The 24,664-nt window shown below is 37.4% G+C and overlaps 3 protein-coding genes across 7 annotated transcripts; 2 read left to right on the forward strand and 1 right to left on the reverse strand.

Moving 5' to 3' along the window:
- The first annotated feature begins 4,984 nt into the window (after positions 1-4,984).
- Positions 4,985-7,049, forward strand: LOC103720530 (uncharacterized). Its single transcript, XM_008810275.6, has 2 exons — positions 4,985-5,285; positions 5,523-7,049. Exons 1-2 carry the CDS (start codon positions 5,126-5,128, stop codon positions 6,329-6,331), a joined length of 969 nt encoding a protein of 322 aa, XP_008808497.4. The 5' UTR covers positions 4,985-5,125; the 3' UTR covers positions 6,332-7,049.
- Positions 7,050-10,961: 3,912 nt separating this feature from the next.
- PSAN (photosystem I reaction center subunit PSI-N, chloroplast, putative / PSI-N, putative (PSAN)) lies at positions 10,962-13,572 on the reverse strand. Of its 3 annotated transcripts, none has more exons than XM_008810256.6 (3): positions 13,109-13,568; positions 11,958-12,083; positions 10,962-11,241 (listed from the first exon to the last, which is right to left on the reverse strand). In XM_008810256.6, exons 1-3 carry the CDS (start codon positions 13,406-13,408, stop codon positions 11,152-11,154), a joined length of 516 nt encoding a protein of 171 aa, XP_008808478.1. In that variant the 5' UTR covers positions 13,409-13,568; the 3' UTR covers positions 10,962-11,151. The 3 variants fall into 3 exon arrangements, 1 of the variants encoding a protein (XP_008808478.1); XR_015977345.2 differs by having other exon boundaries at positions 11,056-11,241; positions 11,851-12,083; positions 13,109-13,571; XR_016400354.1 differs by lacking the exon at positions 10,962-11,241 and adding an exon at positions 11,366-11,763 and having other exon boundaries at positions 11,851-12,083; positions 13,109-13,572.
- Positions 13,573-14,644: 1,072 nt separating this feature from the next.
- On the forward strand, positions 14,645-23,385 carry LOC103720531 (ras-related protein RABC1-like). 3 transcript variants are annotated; one of them, XM_088720404.1, is made up of 7 exons: positions 14,645-14,853; positions 14,964-15,139; positions 16,863-16,931; positions 19,283-19,348; positions 21,118-21,239; positions 21,412-21,540; positions 22,950-23,385. In XM_088720404.1, exons 2-7 carry the CDS (start codon positions 15,007-15,009, stop codon positions 23,055-23,057), a joined length of 627 nt encoding a protein of 208 aa, XP_088576530.1. In that variant the 5' UTR covers positions 14,645-14,853; positions 14,964-15,006; the 3' UTR covers positions 23,058-23,385. The 3 variants fall into 3 exon arrangements, with proteins under 3 accessions (XP_088576530.1, XP_088576531.1, XP_088576532.1); XM_088720405.1 differs by lacking the exon at positions 19,283-19,348; XM_088720406.1 differs by lacking the exon at positions 16,863-16,931.
- Positions 23,386-24,664: the final 1,279 nt, after the last annotated feature.

Genomic DNA, 24,664 nt, shown 5'->3' on the forward strand with positions numbered 1-24,664 from the left:
ATGCAACTGCAAAGAAGGAAAAGGAAATGGTCTCCATATATAGGCCCTCATGAACACGCAATGGCAATTGAAGCTGCAGCTATCCAGTGAGTGCTCTTTCACCTGATTTTAAATATGTATTGCTGCTGTCTTGAGGACCCATTACCTAGCATACATCAATTAATTACCCTCTAATACTTGTTCCATTTGAGTTAGTTTTAGATAGGTGCACGGTTCAATAATTCAAGAGGAAAAAAAAAGATTAAAAAAAAGGTGGATGTTATCTTGTACCTAGTTGGATAGGTTGTACACTTGTACTACGTGGGATGATATTCCATTAGGCACCATTCAAGATCTTAACACCATTGAAGTGATGGTTAGCATACGGAGATTTAATACAGGGATGGTGTATTACCACCCATAGACACCATCGAATAAATGAAAGGTTGCAAGCAGTCTATTTTGATAAGCTAGGATCCTAAATACAACAGCAGCAGATAGAAACGCTACATGAAGGTGCAAATATGGAGTATGCATGGTTTCATGCGGGAGTAGTGCCCAAACTTTTCTTATGGTCGCATGGCTATGGGAATCAGAAGGGAGGTATTACTCTGGTAATTTAAATTGGTTTCTTGTTGTTTTCAATGTCTTTTTGATGTCAAAAACAGGTGTAGTTGGGAAAAGATGGTTTAGCTTGAAATAGTGATGGGAGGGAGACGAGGGGTTGTTGCGTCGTGTGCTTAGGTGTTAACTTCATGCTGGCCTTCTGGTGAAGTATTCTTCTCAAGGAAAATACCCTTGCAGGAGGCAATGAATGCCTGCTCTAGTAACGAAAAGCCCCTGCATTTACTTGTCGACAGCTACTTCAAACCTCTCCCACTTCATGCCGCTATATATATATATATATATACACACACATATACATATATATCTGAGGGAGAGGAAGAGAGAGATGAATTTAAAACTGTTGTGATGGAGAAAGGGTAATCATCTCCAACAGGAAGTTCATGTGGTGGAACTCTTGTAACATTTTTGCTAACTGAAGCCTTCAATACTAGAATGCTCATGTCTATGTGATTTAGTATATAAACCATCCAGATGGAGGAGTGATAATGAGTAATTGTTCCTGAGAGACACTAGAAGTAAAGCCCTTCTAGAGAATCAGCATGAGGTTTACCAACAAAACTCAAATAGGAAAGGGAAAAATGGTCTAAGCGAGGAGATAAAACTTATTGCACCCTATGGTATTTAATACGTGCCCAACGGTCCAATCCCAGTAGGTGACCCTACTTGCTCTCCAGTTTCTAACCAATGCCTATGTATCATAAAACTTACGACAACATGCATGCACCACCAAAATAATAATAAATTAAAAGGAACAGAAGTAAAACACTTCCTTACCTTTTTTTTTCTTCTTTCCGACAGTCATTTTCAGACCAAAAGAAGCACACGTATTTAAGGACCACCAGGACTTGTACACATGCTGCATTATTCACCATCCATTATATATATATATATATATATATATATATATATATATATATATATATATATATTGAAACTAACATTGGTACTCAAGTGTTCATGACAATGAGGCACAAAAGTATACAAATCATGCATGATTTGAATTTATTCTAGAATTTTGCTGCTACATCTACCCGATAATTGGGGCAACATCAGATTTTTTTGGTGCTAAACATGGTAGTTAGATTCATGGTTTATTTTTTGGGTAAAGTAGGTTAATGGTTTATCGAGAGATAAAATGCAAAATTTGCCTTTGATAGTTCAGAAAATTCTTAAATGAACAAGTTTTCATGACATTTTTGGGTGAAAAAGCATATATCTTTTAGCTACGATGCCCGAAAGGTGGTACAATTTAATGGTACATATACTTAGTGCGTGCCTCCCATAAAAAAGAGAAAAAGGAGAAAAAAATCAAGAAATTTGTTATACCTCCTTTCAACTACGTTTGGAGATTGTAAATTAGAAATTACATTTTTATCTTTTTTTTTATGAATTTAATTTTTTAAATTTTTAAATTTGAGATTTTCTAGAAATTGCTTGATTGTTAAAGTTTAAGGTAGAAAAGTTTCAAAACGATACAGAAAATATAAGTTTGGAAAATTCTACTAAAAATAGAAATTTTCGGTTTCATGATTAATAATTTTAAAATCTATGAAATATCATGATTTTGTAGCACATCCAATTAGATCTTCTCATCCAATTTTATATGAAGAGCGGCAATCTCGTGTGTGTCACACATAGGGCTGCAAATAGGTCGGGTCGACCCGCAACCCAATTCGATCCGACCTGCGTAAGACCCGACCTGACCCAAATTTTAGGACCCGCGGGGCTGGGCCGGATCCTAAATTTAGACCAGTTCTATTTTTCAAGTCGGGTGGGGTCCACCCAATCTCGACCCAAATCCGGACCCAACCCGACCCATATTTTTTTGCTTGATGTTATTTACTATTATATAATGGAACTTTGAATATAAAAATATATAAATTCGGACCCGACCCAAATGACCCGTTGGGTCAAAATTTGTAGGCATGGACCTGACCTAACCCGATCCGATTGAAAATCGGATCGTATCTGGATTCAAAATTAGGACCCGAACAAGAAACCGGGTCGGATCGGGATCACTCAGGATCCGACTCGACCTGACCCATTTGCAGCCCTAGTCGCACATGCCAGGCATTAGTACATGGATGTTGGTGAGTGACCATTCTTGCACCCGGGCCACCCATGCCGCGGTTTCCCCACAATAAATATCCATGAATTTAAGTTGTTGGACATAAACTATATCTTAAGATGTCACTTTTGATGAAGAGAGGGGATGTCGTTGTGTATGGTGCACATCAATGGTGCTGACATTTTTCTTGTTATTCCTTGCTATTGCGGTCATTGCTTGATGTCCCTCTAAATTCTAGCAAAATCTTGGATCACCTTTGGACTAAAGAGGGACCCACTTGTCTTATTTCCACATCATTCACACATGCATGGACCTTTCTGCCTTGGTCCACTTTGGGAAATTTTGAAGGAATTCTTTTGGTACATCCCACCTGAGGTTGTCCGCCTCCTCAAGTTTTTATGGTCGCTAGAAATATTCTACCATGTACAACCTTGAATCATACTTCATTCCTTTTTCTAAAGTTATAGGAGCCTTTATTGACATGCATTACTGTGAAGATGGTTATCAACCAGATTAGGTATCACAGTTTCATTTAAATTAATACTGGCCGTTGCAATGGGTACATCATATTGCATAGATGATGACCATAACAATTTTAGTAGATAACTGATGTTTTTGGTTAACACAGATTTCTCACTCTTCCCTCATGCTGACTGGTGAAACTACTTTGACTATTTTCTTCTTTCTTTTTTTTTTGAAGGATTGGTGGCTATCACATTCACCCAAGAAACCATCTTCCGTAATTTTGTAGGTGGGCTCCATGCATGGACATCAAAGGATCAATCGATCATAGTTGAACACTCTGTGGTCACAGTAAAGTTGGATAAATACCATTGCCATCTTCCAAGAACATGTATGCGAAAGAAGTGTGAAGGATAACGGCACAATTTAGGTACGGTTAAGATCCTCCATCAACATAAAAATATGACCTCCTAAAAGCTGTCTATCAATAACACTGGACTTGCCATCTACATGAAGGTGGCGAAAAGGAGATAGGCTACCCTTTTTTCTTATGATGCCATACCTACACGCCATTAAGTTTCATCAGATTTACAAAAGGTCTGAGAGAGATGCAATAAAAATTAAGCTAATATCACTGATAAGTTGCATTTGTATACTTTCAGACATTTAATCAACATTAGATGATCATTGGTGCATAAAGATATAGCCACTTAAGCCGAAGTAGTAAGCTGAGGGCTACGAATCCATGTTATTTGGGAAACTTCAACAACAGCTAGTAAGCTGAGGGCTACGAATCCATGTTATTTGGGAAACTTCAACAAGTGTCAATTTATTCTCTCCAAAAATGATTTATCAATCGAGCTGATAATAAATTAAACAACTTTAATTACTGTGACATAACTGAGTCCAAATAATATGCACATATGATATCCATAATCCCAAGCAACATGCCTAACTAAAATATTGTCTTCAGCTGTTCGTAGTCCTCTTCGAACGCCAGCCATTTTAAATGTTTCCTTATGATCGCTATTCGTGCATGTTCTCTGTTCCATCCAACTTAGATTTTGATTTAACACAATGGCATTTTAAAGGATTCATGTCCAATTGCCACATATGATAAAATCATCTAGCTTCTAAATTGTCTTCACCAAAGTCTTTCTCAAATGAGATTTGCTGTCCAATTTCAAAGTTCGCAGGGGTTGTGAACATGTGGACGCTTCGCACACTTCCCTCTAAACGTAGAGTTCATGCACCAAACTCAGGTTTTTGAGCTTTTAATGTAACTCTACCTCTAAACTTGGCAAATACTAATGTAGGCGGTTCAGCTGTTTTGCTAAACCTTTTGCCACTTTTGAGGGAAGATCGTTTAGTAGGTTTAGAAAACACAAATAGCATTGCAAATCAAAACATGGCTAGTAATTCTTTTTGACGCACTAATTTTATTCAACCTTGCTAATTACTGGATGCACTAAAGAGAGAGAGAGACTTTTGTAAGAATAATATTGTTAAAGAAAGTTGTGACAATATTTTTTGGGTCACAAGAATGGGTGCAATTGATAGGGGCCAATAACCATACACGCCAAATGAGGGCGCTACATGGATACATATACTATCTTCTATGATGCGCGGTTTGCACCGGTGAATATTGTGTAATGCTCGATAGCCGCCATCAGAAGATAGACAACCACCAAACAAAATGGCCTTATGTGCTGTATATGACACATCATTGTTGATAGTCGTCCATTTTTTGATAAGTAGCCATCGGGGCACTGGTACAAACCACGAACCATAGAGGATCCATCCCTCGCTGTCGTGTTAAACTAACAAAAAGGACTTCCCATCCGAACCCTACAGGCTAAACAACCCAACTTTCTCAATTCTTCTACTTATCCTCCCCTCTTCTCCTTTGCTACCCCCTTATCCTCTTCGCATCTTCTTGCCTCTGATCATTTTCAATTGAGGAAATTTGGACAGCAAGGACCACTGCGGATGATGGGATCGTCGTCAGGAGCCACTGGATCCGATGACACGAAGGCTTGCCCTCGAGGGCACTGGAGACCTGGCGAAGACGAGAAGTTGAGGCAGCTTGTCGAGCAGTATGGTCCTCAGAACTGGAACTCGATTGCCGAGAAGCTGCAAGGGAGGTCAGGTGTGTGACAACACGAGAGTTAGCATCATCTCCTCGCTCTCTGTAATCTTCTCTCATATCGTTGTACATCTTATATACTGGTCTCCAAATTCAAGCTTGTGAAACCATCACAACTTCTTGATAATTGATCACCTCTCTCTCTCGTGTATTCTTTAACTTTTTCTCTTTTTTTTTTGTTGTAAAAATTTCTCTATCTTGTTTTCTAATCTATGAGTTCTTATGGCTTATTCTTCGCAGGAAAAAGCTGTAGATTGAGGTGGTTTAACCAACTTGACCCAAGAATTAACAAGAGACCATTCACAGAGGAAGAAGAAGAGAGGCTCCTCGCAGCTCATCGCATTCATGGAAACAAGTGGGCGTTGATAGCCCGACTTTTCCCTGGTAGGACTGACAACGCTGTGAAGAACCATTGGCATGTGATCATGGCTCGACGGCACAGAGAGCGATCGAGGCTCTTCGGCAAGAGAAGCTGTCAGGACTACATCTCCGATAGCACAGTGAATGGCCTTTTTACTCCGTGCTCGGCTCCTCCAGAGGGAAGTAAGTCAAAACACCTCCAATTGGATACTGGTAGATTCTTTGAGTTTGGAAGCTCCACCACTGACAGGATGGCCGCGTCACCTTCGAGTTCATCATTTTCTTGGGCCTTCTCCGGATCAACCTTCCCTTCGTCACGTCAAATTTTTGGTGCTGATAAAAGGGACTACCATCGTCCTAAATATAATTATAATGTTCTTGAGAGCTCCCGTTTCCGTGACCAGTCTCTTCGCCCTTCTAATTATCATATTTACAGAAGTTTCAATGCATTGCGTAACACTGACTACATGCGGGTGGCACCTCATTCCATCAGATTCTCCGCCACCGGCGACGGTTGTGGAAGTGAGGTAATGACAGCAGGTGAATTCATTAGACTTGGGGATTCTTCGGCCAGAGCAATGAACCATAGAGCTCATGATAATCAGCAAGATGATGGTGATGATGATTCCTTGACATGCAAGGTCGACGTTCCCTTTATCGACTTCCTGGGTGTTGGGATCACCTCTTGAATTCAAAGTTATCACAAATCCGCATACTTTGAGTCAGGCCGGACATCTAAATTAAGAGAGATAATAACCAAGTTGGCAGTGGTACACTTGTTTGCTGTGGTGGCATCATGAAAAATGCATGGTTCTATCAGGAGCTAATATTTATTCTCAACTGTCAACCTTCTAGTTCATTAATTTATCAATGCCTTTGATCTTGTTAATATGATCTTCTCTTTTTCTTTTTTGATGGCTTCAAATATTTTTCTCTTGTCAAATGCTCTTTTGCCAAGAGCTTGTGGTTCACCCTCAAAACACAGCTTAAACCCTATGGTTGGCCAAAGTATATTAGAGTTTCATGGGCGGCATGGAGGAGAGGAAGAATCAAAGGCTGTTTAGAAAGGGTTGGGATCAGCTTGCTATGGCCATTTGTTGGTATATTTGGTTGGAAAGCAATTCAAGTGTTTTTCTTCAAAAAGGATCTTCCATCAATGCAACCCTGCTGAAAGCGCTTCACCGTTGCCTGTGCTCAGGAAAGCTAAAAGACAGCCATCAAGCAATTTTGAATCTTATTGGTTCGCTATTGAGGAGATAATATCCTTGTTGGTCTGTAGCTTTTTGTTCCTTGGCTGTCTTTGAGGCGTTGTCTTTTAACATTATTGTACCTCTGTATCTTCTGTTTATATTAATCTAATTGGAGGAAGCACTCATTTTCCTCCATTTTCCTATTTAAAAAAAAACATATACATGTTTTTCAAGTGCTCAGTCAATGGCAGAGTTTGGTTTCCTTTTGTTTTCTTCTAGTACAAATCTTCTGTCATCTTCCTTGTTTTCTTCTAGTACAAATCTTTTGCCATCCTACCATGGACTGCTTTACAAAATTTGACCACTCCATGAGGTGCATATGTTATCGAAATACAAATCCAGCATTTTGATGCTTGGTTTGTCAACAGGCGCAAAGTAATCTCATTATTTTTAGTTTCATGACATTGTTTTGGGCAAAGTTCGGTTACATGCATTGTCAGCAAATAAGATTCCATATGTTATATGTTTCGCTTGTCTAGAAATCTTTTATTTCTTTTAACTTTTTCTAATACACTAATTCTATATATTGGAGGAGAATATAAGTTCTTGATAAAATAAATTTTTCTATAGAGGATGAGCTTTTCCCCTTAGATAACATCAGCCGGTAGCGCGGACGAAACAACCATAAGTCGTCGGAGATTTCTTTTCCTGAATCTTGATTTAGCAACTTTGTTTCATAGCCAAATGAAATTAATTAATTAGAATAGGTAAAGATATGGATCACTTTAAATAAACGTGTCGAGAGTGCGAAATTAAGGTATACCTTCTTCAATTTCTTATTCAGGTTGGCTGGATGTTTCTTCATTCAAAACATCACACCTCTATCTTTTTATCATTCATTCAGTTATAAGTTGGCAATTTTTTTTTATAAGAAAAATCATCCAGAAGGGATGGGGTTTTTGGCAAGACCCCAACCTGTTCATAGATCAAGAGAAAAAACTTACAAGAAATGCCACTACCAAACCCAAGAAGATCTATCTGTAATATAGATGAAGCTATAACATGAAGAACAAAAATTAATTGACAAAGATCATCAGCAATGGTGCAACCCAAGAAACACAGAAATACAGAACCACAAATAAACCAACAACAAAATTTTAATGAGTAGTCCGAAACACAGCAAATAAAGCATCAGGAACGCCAGCAGAAAAATGCCTGGAACTGGAGCTGAATGCATCGGTAGATGGGTAGGCTCCTTGGCAGCTGGAAACACAAGCCTTTAGTTCATGATTTCATCAGTTTTTCAGCTGAAGTTAAAACATGCGCCGAAGAGTGAGATCTGTTTGTGATGTTTTGCAATTTCTCCGTGCCAGATCTTTCTGAAAGATAGATTCAACGTACCCTGTGGTTTCTCTTTCTCTCTCTCTCTCTCTCTCTCTCTCTCTCTCTATCCGCAGGAAATATTTTTCTCTGATGCTTTTTCCACACAAACAAGGGAAGAATACGTCTTGCTCTCATACGAAAAAGTCTTTAATAGAAGTGGCAAATTAAGCTGCCTTATAAGACTAAAATGAAGGAACAAATGGCTTGCAGTTTCTTGACAAGAGGTTTATCTAATGAGTTTCGTTTCTTGTCATTTAGAAGAACCCCCACATAGGATGATGCGTCAAGTCCTTTTCAATGTTGTGTGGTAAATACGTCTTGTGCAACCATTATTTTTGTGCCCATATACTCGTTAAATCAAGAACATATATTCTCTAAATCCTGGCTGCTTCATATTTCTCAAAAAGAAAAAAGGGAAGAAAAAAAAAAGAAATAGTTGCTGCTCCATGTCACAACATGAGATATTGTGGTTCCAAACTTAACAGACACTATTAATCAAAAACTTCGCCTGCCAAAAGGAAACATCAACAGGGATTTTCGTGCAGGAAAAGGAAAAAAAAAAAGCTGTAGTAAAGCAATAATGTTTTGATTCTTTATAGCTAACTCTTCACCTTAATTTTAATGGTTATGTTACATATATTGACAAAATTTATAATATAGAAAATTGATATATACACAACGAAGGCATATATGAAGAGAAAGTTAGGTCTCACCTAGAAATAGGCCAATTGTAGCTGTAACTTAAAAACATCTGCTAAGAAGGTATGCTTCTTGCACTCTAAGTAATGACCTGAATAACCTCACTGATTGTGCTAGATGTTATATTGGACCTCGAGCAAATTTATATTCGAAAACTCCTCAGTTAGGAACTAAGATTGAAGGATTAGTCACAGTTGATAAGGTGGAAATATCCACATCCAGATGAGCAACACATGTCCATCAGAAAGCATTTATTTCTATTTGGTAATGATTACTTCATGATAGAATGGTTGATTATTGTAGACCAAGAACAAGTCACCTTCGCTAGCATATGAGTGAGTGAGGCTCATATGGACGTAGGCATGAGATTATAGTTGGGAAATTTTAATATCTACTTTTCTTTCTTTATTTTTTTCTTTTCTAAGTAAAATATCTACCCAAATGTGCATGCATTTATGCATGCAATTGTTATTGGTTAGATGATTGATCAGTCTTCCCCAGCTTTCAATTAATTCAATCATGCTCGCTTGACGGTTTAACTCAGTTTTTTTTTTTCCTTTTTTTCTTTTTTGCTAAAGTGGATGGTTCTGACATATCTAGTATGGATGCACCCAAAAAAAGTTAAAAAACAGCAAATCTCGGAATGCTTTAGGCAGCTCACTTTCTCCAACCTATAGAGCCCCTTAGAGTGGTCGGCCACATATAAAGCCACCCAATCCGTAACTCCGTTAGCCTCTCTGCAAACATGCTTGGTCTGAAAACCAACATCGCTCCTCACCATGCCCCAAATGTCTCACAGCAGGAGGTCGCACCTACCTGCGCCACCGATGCCCTTGGATCTAGGCAATCACCATGGCCTTTTAACACAAGTTCAGCGACATTAAAATTAAACAAAACTTTCTGCTGGGCCATTTTTTAAAGCCGCAAGATTTGTTCACTGTTGCCTCAGTTATGGGAGCCTTGCTTCGATTGCACTGTTCTTTCGTTCCACAAATCAAGGATCGGCGTGTTTTGAATCAAGAGGGCCTTGCGTCCGTTAATATTACTATTGGGGTAAAATCCGGTTTCGCATTCATTGGATCATTTAATAGTCTAATGTAACATGGAACAAAATCGCACAATAAAATGCATGGAAAAAATAAAGACAATGTAAAAACAAAAGTAAAAATTAGCCCCTTTTTTTCACACATCTCGGCATGTGATTAATAGCTCGTACTGTAGTGAGCTATGAAATGGCCAGGTGATTGTCCAAAGTTAGGCCTAGGTGCAGTCTTGGCTCTCTTCAAAAGTTAGGCCTGTTCTGACTCAATCGACCCAATCCAAGGATCGCAGGTTTGAGTCCCATAGACTTGGTTAGTTTTTGAACTGCGTTGTGCCTAAATCACGTCCAATTTCCTCCCATCAGACTGGGTAATTTTTTGGGTTGTCTCAAAGCCTGAATAAAGCCCAATTACTTTAGACACTTGTTGAAGCCTAGGTCTGGCATGGATATATTTGGGCTTTCATGGGTTGCAATCTAGCTGGGCATCAGGGATTGAACAGTGAGCCCAATTTTGAAGTTGTTGGAAAATGGACAAGGAAGGCAAAAAGCCAAAACAAAAGCATAGGTGGTTATTAAATTTTTTTTTTTAACAAAAAAAAAAGAAAACTAATTAGCCATACCTCTCATTGGTCCCACTTTGAGATAGTGGGACCAAAGAGCGAGAAGAGCTGCCAATAGGCTTGAGGCAGTCTCACCTTATCCACACTCCGACCACAATCCCTTCGTTCCCTTCAACTCCTTCCTCGCACCTGATCGCTGCCAATAGGCTGAGATCTTAAAAAAGATATTGGCTTTTGGAACATCCAAAGACCTGATGACTTGGACCTGTATTTGGCTCAGAATAGCTCTGATGCATGCTAAAAGATACACTGCTGTTCATTATACTATGAGACATTATTTCTTGCTTCATGTTGCTAAGACTTGCAAGACATGCAAATATTGATCTTGTTTGATTATACGTAATGAGACTTGCAAGACATGCAAATGTATTTCAGGATGCATCGATTAGGTAGCTAATTACAAGGCCAGTTTATGCAACTCTGGCTGTGTACTTCAAATTTGATTGCTGATTTTGGTACAAAAAAACGTACTGAAATACAATCCACAGAGAGAGAGAGAGAGAAAGATTAATGGAACTAAAAGTTTGTTCCGTGGACTAGTTGAATACAACCGAGGATAAAAGTCATTGCTACCTTCACCATTTCCAGAAGACATTGGATCCACACTTGTACTTGTCCTTGCCTTTACACTCTAACTCCAAGTCATCGGTTATGAACGGCACTTTCTGCTTTGCCCACAACAATAAGAATAATATAATTAAGTGCACTGATCAGGATCCAAGCACAAGAACATACAAGAACAACAATCTCAAATAGCTCGAAGCATGTTAAGGACGAGATAATCGAAGGTGAACAGGAAAAATAGCTGAAAATTTTAAATATAAACCTGATAATACAATTTCAAATGCCAAATGCAAAATACAAGAGTTTCTCAGCGCATAGTGTAGCTATTCTATCTAGTTGAAATTGGAAAATTAAGATATACTTCAATAATTTTAGCATTTTCACTATGTACTCTTCATTAATCACCACATATGCCTGAGAACCAGAATTAGAATTGGTCATCGTTTGAGGACATTGAAAAAAAAATGTTTACGCGCTCGAAATCCAGCTTATGTAGACAAGAAGATTGGATTTCCTAAAGATCAGTAAGAATTAGAATTGAGCGCATTTGGAGCGAACTTATGAGACGCACCTATTCAGGACTCAGGCAACAATTACTAAAAACTTGCATTTAATTGGAGAGTCTGGAAATGAGACATGAGAGCTATGAGATAAGATGCGAGGCGACAAAGATTAATAATTGTGGATATGGTATTTTAAACACATAGTACCAAAACTATGCCGAGCATTTCCTGGCACACATGTATATCTCTTTGCACGCCAAATTTATAATTTAGTTATATAGTAAACAGATAAGAATTTTGACAGCATCTCAAACCTTTTGTTTAGCCAAATCTTGGCACCCAGTGAAGTTCTCAGGGAACTTGCATGTGCCGAACTCCACTGTGTATGCCCGAGCAAAGTTTGCACCACTTGTAGCCAACCTCTTTTTGTCATTCAGTTCCTGCACAAAATTCCATTACTAAGTTCACCAGGTGAATTTACATTGCAATATTTGTAAGCCTGCTACCTAACCTTTCAAAACATCATGGATCATAAGGATGTTGATTTAACAATATTAAGGGAAATCCTCTCTGATCAAGAAGCCTTCATCACTGCAGTTAGCAATTTTCAGATTGGCTTGTCTGAATCTAACTATATCATGGTTTTGGTTGACCTCATTGTGTGAGTTTAACTCTACTGTTTTGGAAGCAATAATATAGGAGAACCAAATTGTTGATAATCAGAAAGGAAAGAAAAGTTTCAGTAAAATTCATGACGGGTTCACTTTTAATTCAGCATGAAAAATTCAAAACATCGTAATGCAAAGTAAACAGTTTTAGTAGTAAAAATGTGAATATCTTGTCAAATTCTGCCAACAGAGCAACATTGTTTTCATAAAACAAACATATCACTACATAGGTATACTCTGTCAATTCTCATTGTTTTTCATTACTCATGCAAAAAACCAATATTAAGGAATGCATTGCATTTGTTGAAATGAATAGCTGCAAGGAAAGGAAATCTTACTAATGAATATTAGAGACAGTATTCTAAAACCAATATTTCTCAGAAAAATAATATAAAGCCAATTTGGTTCTGCAAAAAATTTATAGACACTTCAGATTAAATATTATATTTATAAATTTACATCACTAATCGCATCACTCTGCAATGCTTGAGATCCGTTTAGTGTATTAACACTTTGCTTTGGACCAATAATCCTGATCATAAATTGGCTTTGAACGAATTTCATTTCATCTAATAATATAAGCTTATTTTTGCGTAATAAGATCGAACGAAGTGATAAGTTTGCTCAGCTATGTCGTACTAACACTATTAATCTTCCGTTAACTTTACCAATCCATTGCGAGTTTCTGAAAAGATATAGAACCAATGAAACTGATCACTAACTACTTTAATTTAATTCTCTCTTTCTAATCTTAAAACCGAGACGAGGATAGTAAGTTAGCAGCAGCAGCAGCATACCTTGTTGGCTTTGCTTCTCTCAAGATACTCCTCAATGACACCAGCATTAGCCGGCGAGGTAGCGGCCGCTGTGGTGAAGAGAGCGGCAGCCAAGCCGAGGAGTGCAGCTCTTCTTCCCTCAATTCCTCTTCCTTCCTTTGGTTCGGCTGCCCGAACTTGCTGGGCTCTGATCACTGGCAATTTTGGCCTAGAAGCTGAAGTTGATGCAGTTGATGCCATTGGCATGAGCTTCAAGCTAGATTCTGATGCTCCTGGGAGAGCATAGTTGCATGCCAGCACACTGGAGTTCATGGCAGCCATTTCTTCTTATTGGAAGGGAAAGGAAACCCCCTCACCGCAACTTCTCTGGATGAGATGCAGGTGTTCTTGACCTTGGAGGAGCTCGAAAAGAATGGCTTTTTGATTGTGGGAGCGATCAGGTGCGAGGGAGGAGTTGAAGGGAACGAGGGGATTGTGGTCGGAGTGTGGATAAGGTGAGATTGCCTCGAGCCTATTGGCGGCTCTTCTCGCTCTTTGGTCCCACTATCTCAAAGTGGGGCCAATGAGGTGTATGGCTAAGTTTTTTTTTGTTATTACCTCGGCCTATTGGCTCAGGTAATTACACATTGGATATTCTATGTTTTTGTTTTGGCTTTTTGGCTCGAGTCAGTGCTAATAATTTTTGCTTGGTATCCTTGTACATTTTCCGAAGGATATGAATGGGCTAGGCCAGTCTGGACGATTAATTCCAACAACTTTAAAATTGGGCTCACTTTGCAATCCCCGAAGCCCAACTAAATTGGAACCCATGAAAGCCCAAATATATCCATGCCAGACCTAGGCTTCAATAAGTATCTAACACTAATTGGGCTTATTCAGGCTTGAGACAACCCAAAAAATAACCCAGTCTGATGGGGGGAAATTGGACGTGATTTAGCCCCAGTTCAAAAACTAACCCCTTGGATTGGGTCGATTGAGTCAGAACAGGCCTAACTTTTGAGTCTTGACACCCCCACCTTTCCCTTTGTCGGTAGACTGGTAGAATATACCAAGCCGACAGATACCACGAAAAGAAAGGACTGAAAGGATTACAAGGGGATCGAAAGGATAAGGGGAATCAAAAGATTACAATGAAGCGGTGCAGTCATCGTTCTCTATCATAAGGGCATTGAAAGAATTACAACTTACAAGGTAAGCAGCTACAGCAAGCCCCCAGAGACCAGCACCAACAATCAAAACAAGATCTTTCGTAGATCGAAGAAATGTGCAGTACCTCCATCTTTTTGTGTGACATTCAAGGCTTTACCAAAACTCTCTCTCTCTCTAATCTTGAAGTTAGATATATATATAAATATACATATACACATACACATACATATACATACATACATACATATACACACGCACACGCACTCCTACAGTGGCAGGGGGCAAGTGGTCATATCATCCTAAACAAGGTTTGGTGGTAATAGATTTTGGGTTCCTGGGCCGAGGCCTTCCCATAAAGAGTTGGGCCCTCGCTATTAAGAGTTTCCACCCCTCATGATTCTAGGAAGGGGCCCCACGTTTAGGTCCAAGGTGTTGCAGCCGATCGCTTACGTCCGGCCCGATCTTCGCCACTTCCACATTCCTTGACTTTGGCACGAAGCTTTCCTTTTCCACCCCGCGATTTCCCCCACTCCGTCGTCTCGAATTCTCGAGAGCGGTAGAATAGAAACCCCAGATCTCTATCTCCTCTTCCTCCGACGACGACTACGATCTCCAAGGTATTATCGTTTCTTAGGGTTTCTTGAATCCCTATAATGGCGTTCCTGCGTTCTATCTATCTATTATCGCGGGGTTTTCCTTATTTTTTTGGTTTTTCCCTCTATTTTAGCGTTTTTATTGTCTGGGAACGTGAAGATATAATTTGATCAAGAATGACTGCTACGAGTCAACCGGAATTCGATTATTTGTTCAAGTTGTTGCTGATCGGCGATTCTGGAGTAGGGAAGAGCAGCCTTTTATTGAGTTTTACCACTGATTCCTTCGAAGATCTGTCCCCCACGATTGGTGCGTGCGCTAATTCTATAAATGTGATCTTGATAAACTGTTGACTTCAAAGAATGCATTTATATTTGATTAGCATTGAGACGAACTGAATGTTATGTAAAAATTATGCACATAACAAGAAGGGGGAAAAAGATGAATCTTTTTGGATTCTGGGTTATGATAGATACTTTTCTCTTGGCCGCTAAATGGTGTGGTAGACTACTTATTTTGCTAAGCTTGTGCATAATTAAAAGATGGAAAACATGCCCCTAATTTTCACATGTACTAAATTAATGTATGCTCACGTGGGAAAGAAATGATACTTTAATTTGACACATTGCAAGAAGTATTAGCATGTAATGGTTCCAAGTAACGAGGAACTAGAAAAGGATCTAGAGCAGAATATCTTACGAATCCATATTTTCAAGTAAACATGAAAGTGGAGACTGTTAATTGTGTGACTGCAGGAATTGAGTGACTTCAAAATGAGTTCTGTTAGTAATCTAAATGGATTCTGATGTCACCAGACTTGCAGAATAATTGGTAAGCAATACCAGCTGCACAGCAACAATAATCTTGGCATTACCGTTTAAGAGTACTAGTTTGTTCAAATTGGCAGGTGCTCTGAAATCATAGCCCATGTTTATTTTTACATTGAGACATTAAGTTTGTCGGTAAGTCAAATGTAAAGAGGCAATATTGTTGGCGGTGGACCTTTTCAGATTTAAATAACTTAGAACAAGAACAAAGAAAAACATATGGAAGCTATGAGCATCAAACTCACACTTACATTGGAGCAACTGATACTTGTGCCTTCAGTAAACAAAAGTAAAATACCATCTACAGTATTCACTATCTGTGCAGAACCTCTTTAGTTCTAGAAAAAAACTTCGAGGTTTTCTTGTTAGTTGTGAAGTATAGGTAAGTAGGTTTCATGTTATGTCCTCTTTTATGACTGCTGCTTTGGTGAGTTTCTTTGCACTGTTTCATGAGGGTCGAAATGACGTTGATAGCTGGTCTTTAAAGTCTGAACAGGTGCAAAATCTGTTGGATCATACTTTGATTTATATGATTCATTTTATACAGTTCCGATAAGGCCTTGCTTACGAAGTTTAAATTTATTTGGTTGCGTATTTGATATGTTCAATTGAACTCCTTTCATTGTATGCTAAAGCCATGTTGGCATGAATTGAGACAGGATTTATGCAAAAAACTGAATTTGAGGCAGTGCTCTCCATATCTTGGATTATATAACACTTGAAGTGTTGCAAACTTCCATAAACCATGGTTTAAATAAAAGAGATTTGTAAATCATCAAGAATGAGAGATCATTTTTATATAATTAAGCATTTGTCATCACCTTGTTTTTAGGATACTGATCAACTCTTGGTAGGGAATCTTTTTAATGCTCAAAAGTCTTGAGGTCTCGTAAGTTATGAGAAGAAATTATGCTTCTGTAAGATTCATTTATTTTTTTGGTCTTGTTTTGTTGGACCTATCATTTCAACCCCTTCTTTTTGGTTTTTTTTTTTTTTAGGATGGTACTAGTGTGATTGTTAAGTTACTCATTCCAGAAACTAAACTTTATTTAGTGAATGGACTTAGATTCTTCTGTTAGTAAGTATTCATGAACATGCATCTTCATGACATGCATATATTCCCAATGAGATGCCTTTTATGCAAGTTTCTCACATATTTATATACTGTTGAATCTTTCCATTCACATTCTATTTCTTCTATTTAGGTGTTGATTTTAAGGTAAAGATGGTTAACATTGGGGGAAAAAGATTGAAGCTTGCAATATGGGATACAGGTGCTTACTGTGTTCTTATTTTCCTATGAGATATTAAATATTGAAACTGGCAACTATCATCGTTCTTGGCTATATCCTCCATTCCTTAACCTGATCATTTAATATTTATTCTACATGCAGTTAGACTACCCTCACCTTCATCCCACTCACTCCCCTCTGTTTCTTAAACTGTGGCTGTACGAGGATTTCAGTTTAAAAGTTAAATAAGTCTCCACAATGTTTAAAATTGTAAGGAAATAAAAATACAGGATTAGAATGTGCATAAGCATTCCATAGCATTATGAGAATCATATGTTTATGATGTTTATTTTAACCTTTTGAGTTGGCCTTTATGAACCTGATTTTGCCAGTGTTGCTGTAAGTTTTCCAAATTATTTCTCTAACTTCCAGCCATGCTTCTTAAATCTTCCCATCTTCTTTCCTAAAACATCATCAAGTATCCCATTTCCTTTCCTTATTGAGACCACACTAGATCTTTGTTGCATACATCCTGACAAGGTCACTCAGCTTATAATCTCTCCCTCAATCATCTTGTGTTTAGTCCCCAACACTTACAGTTGTATGCATTAGAACTTGGTCTCCTGGAAAAGAAAGCCGTGTAATCATATTCTGCTGTATTGAAGCAAGGCTCATGAGGAAGATACTTGTTTGCTGGTAGCTATTGCTAACAGTACTTACAAGATTCATTTGGTTCGTCTAATTTAAAAATCTTAATTGTATAGCAAAATGTGCTCCAACCTACAAACTAAATTTCAAAGAATCTGATAAGCTTTGTCATTCTCTTGCGACCCCTAACCAACTAAACTACTAAAAATATGTAATAGACATTCTACATAAGAAATACAAGGCACATAATTAGGAGATATTGTGGCCTAAATAGTTAGGAAACAATATGGATTGACATAGGATCACTCTGCGTTTAGATCTTGATGGAATCTGATTTATTGTGTTACAATCATAACTGCGTGAGTATCAATCTTTTTGTACAATTGGTATGTTTTTAGATCCACAAGCAATAGCATTTAACTGTTTTTTATCACAATAACTACAGCCTCAGAGGATGGAAAAATAACATATCAGGAAGGATATCATAACCCTGAAGAAATGGACAAAATGTGATATGGTTGCAAGAATTTTCATGTTACATGATGACATATTTAATATTTGGCTTCATTTATGGTTGCTTAAAGAAATTCAAACTACCTTGTTACATTTAGATAACAAAGATGATGCAGTGAGCTTTCAGTTTCACCTTTTATACATTGGCTTAACATGATTTTCAATCATTCATATGCGTTGACTGGTTCCTGTAATGATTTCTTTTGTTGCATGTTTGTTGCATCTTCTTCATGTGATGTAAAAGGTGTATGACATTATGAATCTAATATGGTCCGAGAGAGAGAGGAGTAGGGGGGGGGGGGGGGGGGAGGCTACTGCCTTGAGCACAACCTAGGTCTGGAGGAAATTATACATCATTGTTCTGGAAAAAAGTAACGATTCTTATTGGTCTTTCATAGATGGCAGAACATTCACATGGAATTTATTGATGTTTATAACTTTTCAATGGCCTCTTAAATAATAGAAATTTGACAATGCCCATGCATATCAAGGTTCCCCACTTTCTGTCATTGATTGCCTCTTCTATTTCATAGTTCTACTGGTCATATTATTGGAGACAAAAAGTCTAAACTAAAACTAACTAAAAAGGTAAACCATTTGATTAGGCTCTTACTATTGCAGTTTGAGGAGGCAGGAAGTGGGCAGTGTGCATGAACCTCCTTTTTATCAATACATAAGGTGGTAATTTATCAGGCAAAATCATTTTGCCAATGGAAGCTTAATGCTTTCTACCTTCTTGAATAATCATCGTTTTATACAGCAATCAGTATGCTCAATTTTGCTTTTATTTTTCATATTTGCAATGCAGTATTTCATGGCGTGCCATTTATGTTGGCATATACTTTTTTTAACACATGTTAGATGTATAAAAACCAAGTCATTATCTTCGCTAAAAGATCATTCTTTTTAATTTATAGGCTTCTTAGTACAGGCTAATAGGTGTTATGTGTACCTTGTCATCTTATGTTTCTAAGATCTTATTAAGTTTCTATTTCACAGAGAATTATCTGTAATAAAAGCTAATCCTTCTACTTATGAACTGGATTATTCATGCAATTTCTGTTGATCAGAAAGTTGTTATTGCGGTTATTGAATTAAGACCTATCTTTTTAATTGTAGTGGTCATGTATGTATTCTGTGGGAATATGTTTGTCATTTTCTGGTGTCTTGTAATCATTCAAATATGTAGATGTAAATGAAATGTTGACACAGAGGATAACTTTATCATGCAGCTGGACAAGAGAGATTCCGAACTTTAACAAGTTCATATTATAGGGGAGCACAGGGGATCATAATGGGTATGCAAGTTCCTAGCTTCCCCCCCTCTTTGCAATCTTGACTGTTAATATTGTTGTTTTGCGATGACAACAAAGAAAACATTTATGTCTGCTTATCACATGTAATATGCTGGAATTTTAAACTTGGTACAGTTTCAGTCTAAAGCATTGGAAAAGATTTGGTGTTGAAGCATTATATTCTCTTTTTTTTTGACTGAGACGCATTCTCTAGTCTAATGATTCCATTACACATTTGTGGTTATTGATGGAAGGAGTTGGTTTATTTAGTATAGTTATACTCTGCTGATGCATGACATACCAATTCAAATGGATCAATCTATGCCTTATTAATTGGAGTATTCTATCTAAGGTAATGCACCCACTCAAGACTATTCACACTCTTTCTCATGTACCCAAGTGTTTCTATTTGCTCTTTAACTAAATAGTCTTTAGTTGCTAGAATAAGGGATTGAAAATCTCTGGAAATGTATTTTTACAAATAATTATTATGCAGCAAAGAAAAAGAATTTGAATAAAGAATTTCCATGTATGATGGAAAAATGAACTTTCCATTTTTCAGAAAAGCACCAGAAAATGAATACTTAACTGTTTAAGAAAGTGGAGGGATTGCCTGAGTTGGTACTTCCTGCCTCCGCCCTATTATAGGAGAGGGAGGGAGGGAGAGCTGTTTTAGAGAGTAGAACTTGTTTTTTCTTCCTTCTCTGGGCCACTAACTTTTCTAACAAAACAAGTAATATATTTTCCTTTTTCAAGGAAAAGGTATTTCTTCTCCTTTTCCATTTCCACAATTCTCCAACAACAAAATAGACCCTAAGCATCTTTTGCTTATACTTTATAAAATCAATGTGATGTTACCTGGAACCTTCAGTTTATCCCAGAAATTCCACACCTGGTACACGGACACAAGTATGGGTAAATTAAAACACTGAGGTATGGTTCTCCAAGAAAAAATTCTGAAGATTAGAAGGGTCTGACACTTAGGCACATATTGTTGCCTAACCTTCACACCTAAGTTCATGTAACATGGAATCAATCATATGGTCTCACTCTTGGTTCTGTGTCTTATAAATTCTGTCATGTTTCTTAATCTCATATCTTGTGCTTCCTTTAGTATAATAAGAGAATTTGTAGATTTATACTACCCGCAATTGATGCTTCCTTGGTCTTTCTACAGCCTAAATTTTATTAGACATCTTGTTTTCCCACTCTTGCACCCAACTTCACTCTTTCAATTTTTTGACAACTTGGTATTGGTTTGGAATTTTGTCTTAACTATGGCTTTAGGTATTGCGTACTGATGATGTGTCAGCCTAGCAATAGCATAGCATGTAACAATGATGTGCCAATGCTTGTTGCACTTTACATTTTCCGAGATAAAGTTCATGGGCATCCAATACATGTGAGATCACGCACCTACATGTGCAGTATCACATCGTAGTCATGGCTACATGTGTCTGGCCTTGCCAAGTCATGCCACACCACAGACACACATATGGCGAAACATCCAAAAATCAAAATTTCTAAAGCACACTAAGAAACTGTTACACAGGAAGTGCAAAGAATTGGGGGATTAGAATTATGTGGGGGGGGGCATCAAGCCATCGATGCAGGGTGTGGTGATAAGAGTGGGTAGTGGAAGAAGGTCAAGGGTGCAACATGTGTGATAGATGTGGACAGATTTTACTGAGAAAAAAAAAAGCTTGATTTTGATCTTTGTTAGTGCCAGGTTTAAACTGGTAGTGACCTTTCTTTTTGATGCATGGTTACAGTTTATGATGTTACAAGGAGGGACACATTCACCAATCTGAAAGATGTATGGGCTAAGGAAATAGAACTTTATTCAACCAATCAAGACTGCATTAAGATGCTTGTAGGAAACAAGGTTGATAAGGTAATTCTGGAATCTACAGTTATTTTGCCCTCATTCTAGATGTCATGTTCAATCTGCAGGTTGGTGAGCATAGCGAAAATATGTTATATTATTTTTTTTTGCTAATGTATATTCTCATGCATTATCCTACAAAATTATTTTCAATTAAATGGTGTAGTTTAAATCTTATCAGGAAGGAGGAAGGGTCGTGACAAAGAAAGAGGGCATTGACTTAGCTCGAGAGTGTGGATGCTTATTCTTAGAATGCAGTGCAAAAACTCGAGTCAATGTAGAAAAATGCTTTGAGGAGCTTGTCTTGAAGGTATGTGCAGTTCTGGTGTTTTGTAGTTGCCCAAGTTTTGGGTTATGATATGACATGTTTCATTTCTTTTTAAAAAAAGTTTTCTGATTCATTAACTGTATTGATAGTAAACTTTTTACTTGTATGTTCAAAAAAACAAGCTGTTTTTGGGACCATGCATGACTAAAACCTTATTTATATTATGCATCACCGTATATCATGTCTTGAATTCCACATTTAATGTCCTCCATATATCCTTCTTCTCTTTTTCCTTGCTTGATCTTGATTATCTGTTGGGGCAAGTCAAAATCAATGACCTTGATGATTTAATGTTTTTGATTAGAGACATTAAGGTGCTATTTCTTTAGCAAAGAAGAAGAATGTGAGAAGAGGAAAGAAACAGTGAGGTATTCACTGTACAAAAGGCATATCGACAATTGCACTATGCCACTAGATAGATTCAGTTTGTTATATAGCTTTTCGTGGATTGGGCTTCAGTCCTTCATGCATCAGTCTGTGGCTATGCTCTAATGAACCCGAAGAAACTCTTTAACTGATATTATCCTCTGATGAAGTCTTCTTAATCAAAAAGCAATCTAAGAAAACCCCAGACGGTAGTTATACACAAAAGCAATTCTATAATGCACTTCATGTCATTCCCAATGTATACGAGATTGGTATCTTGAAGCAGTAGAAATACTTGTCTGTCTGATTCTTTTCCTCCTAAGAGATGTCAATTTCCCTCCTTCATCCCCCCCATCCCCCTGTCTGTCAAAAATGATGTTTGTATGTTTTCGGTATCCTGGTTGATCATGTTGATGTGGATGCACTTGTCCTCTCTTTAAGAGAATTCATCTTTCATTCCTTGTAAACTATTAGTTAGTTATTTCGATCATCACTATGCCATTGAGATTTTCTTGCAAACATCCATCTATATGTTGGCTGCAAATCAATTTTCAGTAAAGCTATCTACCGTTTTGTTTTCTTTCTTCATCCTTGTTTCAAGCATCCTAATAAAAGGAAAAATAAGGAGAAAAGGTTGAAAATTTGATCTGGTTCTGATTTCAGCCATGAGTATTACTAGTACTTCAGAACTTGTTTAACCTTTCCTCTAACCACAGTTTTAAATAACAGACGTTATTGCATCTATTTGTGCTTAGCATTATCTTATTAACCTCTTTTATCCAATCATTGCCGAAGCATTTACCTTCTATTAGACCTATCGATCTTTGATCAGGCTATCTCTGGTTTGGGTGATATGTGTCACTTGGCAAACTGCTGCTTAAACATCCTGGAATATGAGAACCCGTTATTTAGTTTGCTGCCTTAATTCATGGAAGCTTTCATGCAAAATTCCATGAGACTACTTTCTCGAAAAACTACTTGCTCTCTGTCAAAAGACTAGTAATCATTTACATCTTGTGATGCAGATCTTGGAAACACCAAGCCTCTTGGCTGAAGGTTCAATAGGGGTGAAGAAAAACATTTTTATGCAGAAACCGCCACAAGCAGATGAATCTACTAGTACCTGTTGCTGACTGTAATATTTGCTGGAATATGGCATAAATTTCTAAAGCTTATAATCTCATGATGGTATGGGTGCCAATAATGGTGGCGCTCAGTCGTGGCCATGGTGGTGATCTATTCATTCTCAATTTAGTTATTCGTGAATATTAATGCAGCTAATTTAACCTGCCGGCCCCAATAGACCATCATGCTTCTTTGCCCCATAGTTTGTCGCTCATGTACTATCACCTATAGCTACTTTGTGGACTATACGCAAGCGATGCTGGAATTTTTTTTTTTAACACAAGCAGTTGATGTTTCTAGTAGCAATAATAATAGATCTTATCAAGTTATTGGCCATGTTTTGGAGAATCTATAATCAAGGACAAAAACTTCTGGGTGAGAGGGAACTGTATGTTTGAACTGTCCACCGAATGTTAATTTGTTGGCAGTCATTAACAGTATTCGTTGGGAAAAAGGGGGCTCTTCGATGCATGTTTCTGTATTGTTGTCTTACCATATGTATATTGAATAAAGTGATTTGGACATCACATTTGTAAACATTCTGATTGGAAGTTGGAACATGGAGAGTCAAACGTTGAGAAACGATATCTAATCCGAACAAAAATCATACTAGGCTTCTTATTTTATCACTTTTTTTTAGTGCGTATCTTGAAAAAGAAATCCAAAAGTCATAGATTCTACTAATGGAGTCGTCAATTTCGTAATTAAAAAAAAATCAAAAAAATTATAATACATACCACATAGTCAAATAATATGCACCAAGCAAATTATTTATTTAGTAAATTAATATATAAATTTAGGTAAATTAGTACATAATTTCTAAAATACTGTGTTCATTAATATATGGTATATAGTCAGATGATATATACTTAGCAAATTAGTCATTAGCAACTCAATACATATTTTCAAACAAATTAATACATAATTTTTAGAATATTATATTCAGTAATACACACTACATGGCCGGTAATACATACTCATCGACTTTGTAATACATACTGCAAGTTTATTTGAGATACACCCAGTAGTAATTCAATACACACTTTCAAGTAAATTGATACACAGTTTTCAGAAAATACTTTTTATTAGTACATACTACGTGGCTAGACGATATACACCAAGCAATTAACCATCTCGTATTTATTTTTTAAAAGTTATGAAATTAACAGACTTCTTTAGTAGCATGAGCCTTATTTTTATTTGATTTTTGAGTTTGCTCTTTAAAATGAGCGCTAGAGAAAATATAGAAAAATAAAAGTTCTGCTCTATAAGATATTCTATAGTGCTCGTGCCATATAATTTCTGTTCATCTAAACCATAGTTTGTCCAAATAATTTTTTTTTAAATGCGGAATGACTGCAAGCCCTTTATTTAGTTACTCTCATTAAAACTTATTGGTTTAGGGGCTTTCAGTCTTTTAAATTTTTCGCCTTGACATGTAAGGCAGCTGATCTTACTGGGCCCAAACAGCTCATTAAATCACCTTTCAGTTTGAATCATCACACGATCCAATCGCTGCATTGTGCTCATATTGCTGCATACAATCGAGTTATATGGCTCTCTGGCAGGAGACGCGCTATCAGTCATTATGGGGTTATGTGAAATCTACGTGCAA

This window comes from Phoenix dactylifera, chromosome 4 (assembly GCF_051530095.1).
Source record: "Phoenix dactylifera cultivar Ajwa chromosome 4, Ajwa_hap1_PhDact_Kaust_v1.1, whole genome shotgun sequence".
Lineage (NCBI taxonomy): Eukaryota > Viridiplantae > Streptophyta > Magnoliopsida > Arecales > Arecaceae > Phoenix > Phoenix dactylifera.

Bases quoted from the DNA above. Each gene is read 5' to 3' on its own strand.
- LOC103720530 (XM_008810275.6), top strand. From the start codon at position 5,126: ATGATGGGATCGTCGTCAGGAGCCACTGGATCCGATGACACGAAGGCT. The intron at 5,286-5,522 runs GTGTGTGACAAC...TATTCTTCGCAG, and splicing joins GAAGCTGCAAGGGAGGTCAG to GAAAAAGCTGTAGATTGAGG.
- PSAN (XM_008810256.6), bottom strand. From the start codon at position 13,408: ATGGCTGCCATGAACTCCAGTGTGCTGGCATGCAACTATGCTCTCCCA. The intron at 12,084-13,108 runs GTATGCTGCTGC...AATTTTGTGCAG, and splicing joins AGAGAAGCAAAGCCAACAAG to GAACTGAATGACAAAAAGAG. The intron at 11,242-11,957 runs GTTTGAGATGCT...TGGGCAAAGCAG, and splicing joins AAGATTTGGCTAAACAAAAG to AAAGTGCCGTTCATAACCGA.
- LOC103720531 (XM_088720404.1), top strand. From the start codon at position 15,007: ATGACTGCTACGAGTCAACCGGAATTCGATTATTTGTTCAAGTTGTTG. The intron at 19,349-21,117 runs GTATGCAAGTTC...GCATGGTTACAG, and splicing joins AGCACAGGGGATCATAATGG to TTTATGATGTTACAAGGAGG. The intron at 21,240-21,411 runs GTAATTCTGGAA...AAATCTTATCAG, and splicing joins TAGGAAACAAGGTTGATAAG to GAAGGAGGAAGGGTCGTGAC.